General features: G+C 50.2%; 1 protein-coding gene across 1 annotated transcript in view; it reads right to left on the bottom strand.

Moving 5' to 3' along the window:
• KLHL42 (kelch like family member 42) overlaps nt 1-11,444 on the bottom strand; it is an 18,305-nt gene that overhangs the window by 2,702 nt on the left and 4,159 nt on the right. The window contains exon 4 of the mRNA XM_013004014.3: nt 5,165-5,358. Coding sequence (XP_012859468.2) covers nt 5,165-5,358 — 194 coding nt within the window. The remainder of the gene's footprint in view (nt 1-5,164; nt 5,359-11,444) is intronic.

Raw genomic sequence — 11,444 nt, 5'->3', positions numbered from 1 at the left:
CCTGCCACCTTCCGTGGTACCCTTACACCTTTGCGAAACCCCAAGGCAACACATAAAAAGAACAGCCTTAGAAAATATCAAGGGATTTGTTTGGCTTATGGCTAGAGAATTAAAGCCATTGTTTGAGGGGTTCATTTAAGAGAGGGGTCCTCAAACTTTTTAAACGGGGCCAGTTCACTGTCCCTCAGACCGCTGGATGGTCGGACTATAGTTTAAAAAAAAACTATAAACAAATTCCTATGCACACTGCACATACCTTATTTTGAAGTAAAAAACCAAAACGGGGCAAAAACACCCGGCGGGCCGGATAAATGTCCTCGGCGGGGCCCGCATGTGGCCCGTGGGCTGTAGTTTGAGGACCCCTGATCTAAGAGCATGTTGTCTTGGTCGCTGATCTTAAGGACCATGCCCAGGGTGCGAAGCAGATCTCCAAGGCAGGCCACACAGTGACAAATGTGGAGAAATGCAAAGCAAGCCTCACCTCTGGCTTCTAGCCAGTCATAGACTCGTCTGACCACTGTGTTTCCCACGGGTGACAAGACAGAGACACAAGGGCCTGCCCTGCTCTCCTCTCTCCAGGTCACAAGAGATGGCCCTGATTGTGTGGATAAAAATCACATCGAAGGTGAGCCTACTCTGACACTCTTTTACAAGAATAGCCATTTCTTTAAGGGAAACTGCTGCCTACGCTCTGGAGGATTTTAGAATCTCGAGCGCCCTTTCTTTTTTCCTGCTGCTTTTCCTTCCTGTTCTCCTCCAGGTAAGAAAAGCACAATGTTTAGTCTCTGCAGTAAGAGGGAAAAAACCAACAAGTCGAGTTATCAGAAAGCACATCCCTTTTGTTTGTTGTTGCTGCTGTTTAAATGACAAAACAAAACCTATCCGTGGGGATGACTTAACTATGGGATGTATGATAGCTGTAATAGCTTCCAATAAAATAATTGAGAAAAAATATCTATCAGTGGGGGAGACAGCTCAGCTTAAGAATGAGAGCACAACTCGTGCACGTGAGAGCAGAGAGCTAGCTCACTTTCTCCAGGCTTCCCGCTCCCACCAGCCAGCAGCACCTACAGACCTACAGCCACTAGAGGGATGAAGCTCCCTGACTTAGAGAACGGAGGAAACGGTGGTTCGGCAGCGGAGTTTTGCCTTCTATGCACAAGGTCCAGGTTTCATTTCCAGCCAATGCACTTCATGAGAATCCACCCCCCCGTTGGTGGAGGGCTGCGTGTTGCTGATGCTGAACAGGTTTCGGGGGAGCCTCTGGACAATGACAAACTAGGAAGAAAGGCCTCGTGATGTACTTCTGACAAATCCGTCTGTGAAAGTCCTAGGGAGGACAACAGTCCAATCCCCAACCTACCATGGGAACAGCACAGGAGCAGGCAGCATGCTTTTCTGTGGGGCACAGAGAGGGTTGCCCTGAGTCAGGGGCTGACTGGCTGATGGCAGCTAACAGGAGGAAGGCCGAGCGGGAGATGGTAAGAGATTGCGGGCTGTGCAGCGGCAGGTCCCGCTAAGCCTGCAGACATTTGAGTTATTACAGCTTTAAGGACCTGTCCTGATTCCCACTGCACCAATTCCTCCCCATGTTTCTTTCCCATCGCAGTTACTGTGATAAAGCTCTTTCCAGAAGATCGCTCAAGGGAGTTTGGTTACGAATCTGTCAAAAGTGCTCCTTAGTCACCTGGCCTCCCACGGCTGGAACAAAGGCCTTATTCTAGTACAACTTCAATGCATTTTTCAGTTCCAGGTCTGCAGGTCTGTCCGGGTCTTCTGTCCGTGTGTCTCTCCTCACCCCACCCGCGCTCACGCCAGCATGAGGTGGTTTGCGTTGGTTGAATGATTTGTTTCTTCTTTCCTTTTTACGTTTAGTCGATCCTGTAGTTTGACAAATCACCCTCCTTCGCTTTAGTGGTTACTCTTACTTTCTACTGAATTTCTTTCCATATCTTCAGCGCCTGCCATATAATTACAATCATCAAACAGCCATTGCAAATGCTACCAACTATTATTTGCTGAGTTTTAAACGTCTCGCCTAACAGGCAGCAGGGTAAGAACCAAACTTTAAATCGTGATTTTATTGGGTTTTTTCTTTTTTTTTTTTTTCTACAATTACGATGACTTCTCTTCGAGAGAACTATCGGGGGCCGATGGGAAGAGCCCCAAGCAGAGGAGAACACGTAAGTGCCCTTCCCTCTCGTCTTAGAAGGCTTGTTCTCAACCCCTACACAAACACACATCCATCCGCATCACCCCACCCTCCCATCTTGAGTATTTTGGCTTGGGGTCGAAAACACAGTGGGTGGCCCAAGTGAAGACCGTACATTAGTAACTGCCTGTGAAGCTAGAAAACACACCAGGCTTTTCCAGGTCAATCGAAAGGACCTTTACTTAGCCAGGGTCATAGGAAATCTACCAACCAGGTCCTCTCTTTGGAATACAGCGCCACCTGCCAGTGATTAACAACTCCCCGTTAAAAGACAAGCCTGCCCACTGGTGCTGTGGCCTGGGTATTGGGTTGCTAACTGCATGGTCAGTGGTTCAAACCCTCCCGCTGCCCATAGGAAAAGGTGAGGCTGTCTGTTCCCGTAAATATTTACCGTCTCGGGTACCAGATACGGGGAGGGTTTCCCTGAGTCTGAACCAACTAGAGGGCAGTGGGCTGGCTGGCTAAAAGGAAAGTCAAGGCCGTGGGTATGTTCTTCCAGGCCATAGGAGGTCATCTGTGGAGCTCAAGCTGGGAGGAATGCCAATTCTTAGAACGTAGAGCGGTAAGTGTGAGTATTGACTTTCCTGGAAAAGCGTGCACACATACACATAGGAATGACACACAGGGAGTCTCTGGTGAAGTTGGCATCCCCGGGTGGCACCAGTGGCTCACTTGCTTGGCTGAATCCCTGGGTGGCACCAGTGGCTCACTTGCTTGGCTGCAAACCACAGGCCGCACACCCTCTGGAGTGTGGGTCTACTCAGACACACGCGGGGCCCTGAGAGTCTGAGCGGGCTCACCGCACAGCACTGCACTCCCTGGGGCCCGAACACCAACACTGAAGGTGAAACAGCGTTGGAGTGACCACAGGGTTTCATGGGTGTCTTTCTCTTTCTTGTTTGTCTGTCTTTTTCCCCAATTGTTTGTAAGGCAAAAGCTGGTACTACGCCAGTCACTGGGGAGGGTTACTGGACATAGCTCCGTACAACAAACAAAAACAAAAGGGGACTACTTCCAACGCAGTCCTCTTTGTCAAGGACCTGTTAGATTGCACAAATGCACATGCACCACCTGTAGTGGGTTGAATGGTAGCCTCTCACAATGACATTGTTCACCTTCTTAAACCCCAGAACCCAGGAATGGGACCTTATGTGCAAAAGGGCTCTTTGCAGATGTACGTAATTAAGTTAGGGTCTTAGAATGAGAGCATCCTGGATTACCCAAACTCACCGCCTTCGAGGCACTTCTGACTCACAGCGCCCCTAGAGGACGGAGGGGAACTACCTCTTTGAATTTCAAACACTGGTAACTCCTTAGGGGCGTAGAAAGCCTCATCTTTCTCCAAGGGAGTGGCTGGTGGTTTTGAACTGTGGTTAGCCATCCAACTCGTAGCTCACTCTCTGCCACCAAGGGTCCCGTGGGCAACCCTGGCAGATCCGAAATCCAATGGCAAGTGTCCTTCTAAAAGCAGAAGAGAAGACATAGACACACGTAGGGCCAACACTGGAGTTAGGCACCTGCCAGCCAGGGAGCCCCTGGGGCTCCAGAAGCTGAAACTGGAAATGAAGGGTATTTTCCCCGCCGCGAGGCTCCGGAGGAGCCATCATCCTGCAGACCCCTCCAGAACTGGGACAGAAGAAATTCGGGTTGGTAATAACCACCACCTTGGTGGGAATATGCGGGGCAGCCCCAGGAAAACTAATACTCCTCCCACCATTTTCTAAAAGGTATTCTAAGAATTGTTCATCGAAATAGTCTGCTGTCGTAAATCTAAAACAAATGGTCAGATGTACGTTGTGGTGAAGTGGAATTAATTGCGTATGGTTCTTGAATCCATTTGTAATGCACACCGCATGATTGAAGGGACCATGCAAAGAAGACATAAAGGATTCTAACTCGGGCCGTGGTCAGTTCCGCCGTTCCTCTGGGCATAAGGGATTCATCTCAGAAGCAGAGAGAGAGATCCCCCTGACTGCCAAGAAAGCAGCAAGCCAGAGAAGTGGTGCAGGGACCCTGCCTGAAGTTGAGTGCCACTGGAGGACCGACCAGGTGGTATCAGAACAGGGCAGAAACGGAGAGAGGCATGTCTGACTTCTGCCTGTGGCAGTCAGCCTTGAGCTCGTGTGAAGCTGGATTCTCCTTCTCCCTACGGAAGCCAGCGGACCCGACAACTCTGCCATAGCTAGAAGTCCTAAGGGTCCAGGTGTGGCTCTTCTGTAAGTTAGAAGAAAGGCTGGAGGCCACTCAGTGCTTGAAGAAAGGGCAGAGCAAACCTCTTAGACTTCTCGGCTGTGCCCTAGTCCCTTCCTTAACACGGTCATGCTGTTTGCATCCCCCCTGCGTGAAATGCCTCCCTACCAAGAACAGCAGGATACATCCCGCTGATGAAGCGTATGATTGTCCAGTTTGCAAACTAAAATGAAGACCACTCACGGCCTTCCACCCGGGTCAGGAAAGAGGTCCCTCTGCCTGCATATGTGAAAACGAATGTTCCCGGCCCCTGTATCTCACATGCTTGTGCTGGAGAAAGGAGAAAATTAAAAAGCACTACATCCCCTTGGGTGAGGGTGGGAGTTACCCAAGTAATCGTCGCCCTCCACAGATCTACCCAGCCTCGGAGAGCAGCTGAGAGACACCTGGGCCATCTGTTCAAATCAGGACCTGCCAAGTCCCAAGGCGGCTAACCACAAAGCGGGTTTCTAGAAGCAGAGAGAACATATGTATTTCACAGCCTCTGTCCCCGCACCCTGATCCGACTCTCATGCTTACAGCAGGTCATCCAAGGTCTCTCATGTCCACACCACCTCTGTCCCCCAGGGCTGTTTCCCTCCCAGAGACGTCCACATGCGGGGTTCAGCACACAGCATCAGGCTTGCTGGCCCAGCCCTACTGTCCTTCCCAGGCTGCTGAAGCTCACACATGGAGCGGCATGTACTCAGCCCCCAAACTTACCTCTGGTGGTATATCCGCCAATGACGTAAATGTTCCCCTTACACTCGCACGCGGAGAACTCAGCCAGAGGGCTCGGTAAGGGCGCCACAAAATTCCACGAGTCCTGCTCTGGGCTGTAACACTCCATGTTGGACACGGCCTGCCCACCGATGGCATACAGCTTTGAGTTAACAGCCACAAGCTTGAAGTTGGACCTGAAAGAGCGTCACAAGTGCCCACAGCGTTAGTCCTTTTGATCATCGTGAAGCAGGAGCATGGCATAAATTAGCTGAAGCTGAGCATGGCATCGGCTGCGTATCTGAGGAAGATTTGTTTTCCAAGCAGGGTGCCCTTCTCTGGGGGGCAATGGCATCACGGGCCGGGTTCTCCTGCAGAGCACTCTTCCGCTTCAGCGAGTGAGAGCCAGCTGTCCCATGTAAATTCCGACCTTTACAAGTGGCTGCGGTGATGAGTGTACAACACTGCTTAATACGAATGAACTACTAAATTGTATGATATGTGGATTGGATGGCAATATAACTGTTACAGAAAAAAAATAGTTCCAATCTTGTTCACTGTAAGCCAGGAGCCAAAGACATGGTCTACTTTAAGTGCAGCGCCTTCTTTCAGGGCCGGGGCAAACGGTAACAGAGAAGCAGGCACCTGCCTCACTCTGCCCCGCTCATCCAGAGTACTGTTCTCGCCCTGCCTACCAACCCCGCAGGCTCCGGGTAAGATGCACCCCATGCTGCCTCCCCACACAAAGACATGGGCAAAGGCTAGCTGCTACAGGGGGGTCCTGGAGACTCCCTCACCAAGAGTCCCGGGAGCAGGTCACCAACCTCGCCTCCGCCAACATATGGACATCGCACCTCTATGGCTTCCCGTAAGCGAGGAGGAAACAGGTACGGAACTACTTGAAAAGACATTCTGTGCTGGCATCCGTAGGGTATTTACACGCTAACCAATACTTATAGCACCGGGTGTGCATCTATCATAATTATAGGATGATTATAAAAAGAATGTCCGCGAGTGGTTTAAAGCCACGTATCCATTCAGTTCTAGGCCAAAACATGCGTATTATCACTTTCCATGGCTAGCTAAAAGTCTCAGGACTTTAGAACTGAGAAAGAAGACCAGCGCAACTGGCGGGTAGTGTGAGCTTACCGACATCTGGGAGGGCAGAGGTTAAAGATCTGAGGCTGTTGAGTCACTGTGTGTATGACGGCTGGGCATCGGTCTCAAGTGTGCCACGGTGCATCCGGGCAGCAGCGTGATCTCCCAGAACGAGACTGGCCCCGGGCAGCTCTGCCAATAACCAGCTCTCTGACCCTGGCCCACTCACTTCACCTCCTCAGCGCGGAAGTAGCACCGGAAGGTGGAGGTGCTTGTTGATCAGGAAGCATGACACAGAGCCAAGATCCTATCAAGACAGCTGCTCCGTTTCCCAGTGTTTGAAATCGAAAGGCCAGTGGCTGGATAATGGGGTGACTGCAGTGGCACTGCGACTTCTTATGAAACAGATCAAAACTGCATCCTAAGAATACGGGGGTGACCCTAAAGGTGGCCCGCGCGCCAAGAGGGAGTCTGTCAGAGGGGAGGCTAAGCAGGAGCAGTGAACATGCAGCCCATGCCGATCTCCTGGGAGGGAGGGAGGGAGGGAGGGAGGGAGGACGGTGTTCAATAAACAGTGATGTGGGGCACAGAACATGTATTACTAATAGCCACCGACTGAAACCCGACGGTTTGAGGTGCCTGTAATTTCATAATCAAATGAGTTTTTGGTTTATAGTTTTGTTTTTCAAATCCGAGGGTGAACACAGCAAGAGCTCTCTGCCTCAAAACTTCATATTGTCTGTTAAGCCGAGCCAGCCATTCCGTTTCCGTGCCAACTGACTGCACCCGGGTGGCAGTTACTGGGGGGTCCCTGGTTCATGCTGCGTATTTTCTGCTGCCAATGGGCCTGAAAATTTGACCATGATGCCCTCTCTGTACGTAAAAATTTGAAGAACCAGAGGAAATAAAAGTTTGTAAATAAGCACTAAATTTTACCAGCCCGCAATTTGTTTTTGCTCCCAACGGTACACAGATAGTAAATTTTGTCAGATCAAAACAGGTTTTTATAGTCTTCCTCCAGCACGGTCATTTGTCTCGAGCAGGCGGTGAGGGGCTCTCTCTGAGCCCACATGGAGCAGGCAGGTAAAGGCAAACAGGCCCATCTCTCCAGACCCCCGAGAGAGAAATACTTGTCAATGTGGAATTTGTTGGACGATGAAATTGCCACCTCTCACCAGTCCATTCAATGAAGTGACAGACTGCTAAGGGTTTACATATAAAATCCTCAGCTCCACAACCTTGGACAAGGGACTGAACATCTCTGAGCCTCAGTTTCCCCATCTGTGAAGCAAGGCTGGGAGGAGCTCGCTCCCTGGCATGTAGCCAAGGGGTAAAAGGGCAGTGCTTGCAGGGCAGGGTCACTCCCTCTTGGCCTTTTGAGGCCACTTTTTTGCCCGTCATAAGCCTGAATGCTTAGCTTCAGGTGGGGTCTGTTTTCTCATTGGTCAACTGCAAACATCATTGGCCGTGGTGTGCCCTGGATGCTGGTACAAAGTGCCCTCTCCTTTGCAAATCCCCACCACTCAACGGCCCATTTCCAGCTCTCGGAAAATAACTCTTCCACGCTTCACTTCCTGAATGTCAAAACTCTAAACCCAAGATTTCAATTACTTTTACAAATTACAAAAGTTGCCATCTCTGTAGTATTTTCTTATGGTTGATCCCGGATATACTACATTCAGGGAAATAAAACAAAATTTTTTTAGCTACATTTTAATCTGTGGTAGGTGAACACTTGACTTACGTGCAGTAAATAGAACTGCCAACTCTCACTGCCACTGAGTCAATTCTGACACAGCGCCCCTATAGGGTAGAACTGCCCCGTGGGCTTCCTAGACTGGAAATCTTTGCAGAGGACAAAGCCTCATCTTTCTCCCAGAGTGGGTGGTGGTTTCAAACTGCTGACCTTGCAGTTAGCAGCCCAAAACACTGTCAACCGGGCTCCTAAACAGGTGAGAAAATGATATTTAAAAAAGACAAATTTCTACTTCATTCAGAAAAACTAAAAAGCTTTTAATCCTTAAGCTAAGTGACGGTAAACACATTAAATACTATTGGATGATTAGCAATCAAACCAAAACCAAACTCACTGTCCTCTAATCAATTCTGCCTCATGTCTCTCTATCAATGTGGAGGCCTGGTGGCATAATGGGTTCAAAGCCACCAGCCACAGAGGGAGAAAGACTACCATCTACCTCCTCCCAGAGAGATTTTCTGCTTCGGAAACCTTAGGGAGCAGTGCTACTCTAGCCTCCAGTGCGGCTATGAATCGGAACCGATGGGCTGGGTGGCAGCTGGTTTTGTGTATAAACATCAGGCTCCCTGGTGGCACAGTGACTGTGCTCAGCTGCTAAGCATTGACAGCAAGCGCATACAGATATGGAATGCCCGAGCAGTGGGCTGTGACGCTCACGTGTTTAAAAAGAGGCTGGAAGTACAGTCACCCAGAGACACTTCAGGAAAAAGGTCTGACAAAGCCACAGAAAATCACGTTTCCCAATGTTCACACACACACGGCTGCCAGGAGTCAGAAGGAGTCAGCTTGACTGTATACGTCTTGTCTTGTTTTAATGTAGGGAGGCAAGGCGGCAAAGTGGCCGACGCGGCTAGCGAGCCGGGCTGTAGCTGTCTGCAAGGCACTTAAACTCATAGCTCATCGGTCCTCTCACAGGGAAAACGGCAGCCGCTGCTAATACCCTCTTCAGGGGATGCTCCGAACATGCACTATGAAGTGCACCTAAAGAAGGAAGCGCAGTGCTCAGCGCACGGCAGGAGCTCAGCGCGTGGAAGCCATCAGTCTGGTTCACTGAGAACCTGAGCGAAATGCCTGCATCATTGCTCGACCATTCAGAGTTGGCGGTACAGCCTGTGCGTCTGTCAGGCAGGTCCCTCACTTCTTTCCCTTTCTGCTGCCTGACCTCTGTTGGGTCCCTGCAGAGTGCCCTTCCCTAGGGCCCAGGAAGGGGACAAGACCAGAAAACAGAAGGGGCCATTGTTGCCTCCTGCTACCTCCTCGGAGAAACGCGGACACAGAGCAACGTAAACGATTGGCCATCATTAAATGGGGGGGGGGGGGGACAGATACATTGTTTTCTTTCCTGCACACTACTCCTGGGACCTCCTGCAACATTAACTAGAGGGCAAAACTTCTCTTTCATATTCTCCACGTACCTAGACATGAGCTAACATGAGCTAACTTTGGCTCCAGGGATGGAGACCAGTGCTTACCACTTGAATGCCAGCCCTGCCAGGACTGCGATTGTGAGTCTCTTTCTGAGCCCTGCTCTCTCTACAGGAGAACAGGGCACTCCCAACTCCAGTCCCACATCACAAGTGCAGAGAGCAGAAGTCATTTAGAAGCAGCACTCCGGACAGGGGATTTCAGGAGTAGGGTGGGAGGGGAGTACGCGTCAGAACTAAAGGTGATTTCCACAACTCATTGTAAAGGCGGTTTAACCATGTTTAACCAGGGGTGGGGAGAGAGAAAATGTTCTGAAATTGATTACAGATTGTAATTGTAACGAATACAAATGATTACAAGGGTAATGATTGTACAATTCTTCTTGATATGATTGAACTATTGAATTGTGTGAAAGGTGGATTAAGTGCCAATAAAACTGTGCTTTTAAAAAGCAGCCACGCACATGAGCAGAGCGATTGCTGCCCACAGAGGCCAGGTGCTGCACTGTCCCCATTCCTCCTTGTCATCCTGCAGTGAGGGGATGCCGACTCACTGCAGCCCTATAGAACAGGGTAGACTGCCCCAGCGGGTTTCTGGGATGTAACTCCATTAGGGAGTAGCAAGCCCCATCTTTCTCCCGTGGAGCAGCTGGTGGTTTTGAACTGCCGGCCTGTGGATCACAGCCAACTCCAGAGATCAAATCCCCGTCAGACCTCTGGGTGTGTCGCATACCTGGACTGCAGAGGGTCCTCCTGAAATGTGCTACGGACCAATGTAGACAGCTCCAAGCACGTGGGCTCCACACTGAGCATATCTGTTTGTCTGAACTCACTGATAGTCATGGTGAGGGCCAAGGGCTGTGTAAACTCTCACTAAGGACCCTGTCGCCACTCATTATTGAAGATTCTAGAGTCCCTGCAGAGATCAGTGTCTGGGGAAAGTGCACTGCTTGGACTATGTCCTTTGTCAAAGAAAAAAGTCAATACAGAGAGAGGCATTTACCCAAGGATCACGTCCAGGGGATTCAGAAAGGAGGCGGGAACCAGGAACAGAGGGGAGAGGTGCGGTAAGCAATGGTATGTGGAAGAAATCGCAATGGATGAGTCAAATCAGAATGTGTATGAATTGCTGGATGTAAAATTATGCTCTGCTCCGTAAACTCACCCAATCCATAATGCAGCTATTTTTAAAAAGGAAAAAGGCAGTACAGACCCATCCCATCAAATTGGAATCCCGGGAGATGTGAAATGCCACTTATTGAGGCCAGGAGAGGTGCCCTGGTGGCATAGTGGTTATGCCTCAGGCTGCAATCTGTCAGGCCGCTAAGTGGGCACTACCAGTGGCTCTGAAGGAGAAAGAAGGGCTTTCTACTCTCATAACAGTTACGGTCTTGGAAGTCAGTGTGGACTCGATGGCAGTGAGTTTGGTTTTTATTTTTGAGACTAGGGAAGAACCCGCCTTTCTACAGGCAGGTTCCCAGCGCCCCCCAGTGCAGAGCTTCCACCGTGAACATGACCCAGGTACGATCTGACGCCAGGTGTCACCTGTCCTTGTCTCGTCACCTGAACTCAGTTTCACACTTCTCCAGGGCAGGACATTGGTTTCTGAATACTCAGTAGTGACTACAGGGAAGAGGGGACCTACCCCTGAAGGCTTCCAAGACTGTAACCCTACCCCCTAACCCACCCCCCGCCCCCCAACACACCCTAATTTGTTTTTGATCTAGGAGCCACCTATCCTGCTGAGTCTTGTTTTTAAATAAGGTCCTGTTATGTTTCCAGTGAGTGTACATAACATACTAGGTGTTCAGAGACGAACTGTTCATGGAAGTAGAACGCCTCCTCTCCCTCCCCTCGTGCATAGTGGTCCGCTGCAGAAGCTGCTACACAGCCCGGCCTCCATCGGCAGAACAGTTCTACGAGGCAGAACTGATTTGATGGCAGCAAGTTTGGTTTTCTTTCTGGAGACAAATGCTAACCACAAGTTCAGCAGTTCAAGACTACC

This window comes from Echinops telfairi, unplaced genomic scaffold, assembly GCF_000313985.2.
Source record: "Echinops telfairi isolate 266 unplaced genomic scaffold, ASM31398v2 ScPeMD7_21;HRSCAF=78, whole genome shotgun sequence".
NCBI lineage: Eukaryota > Metazoa > Chordata > Mammalia > Afrosoricida > Tenrecidae > Echinops > Echinops telfairi.
The sequence above is the reverse complement of the archived record's forward strand: the minus strand, read 5'-3'. Positions and strand labels throughout refer to the sequence as shown.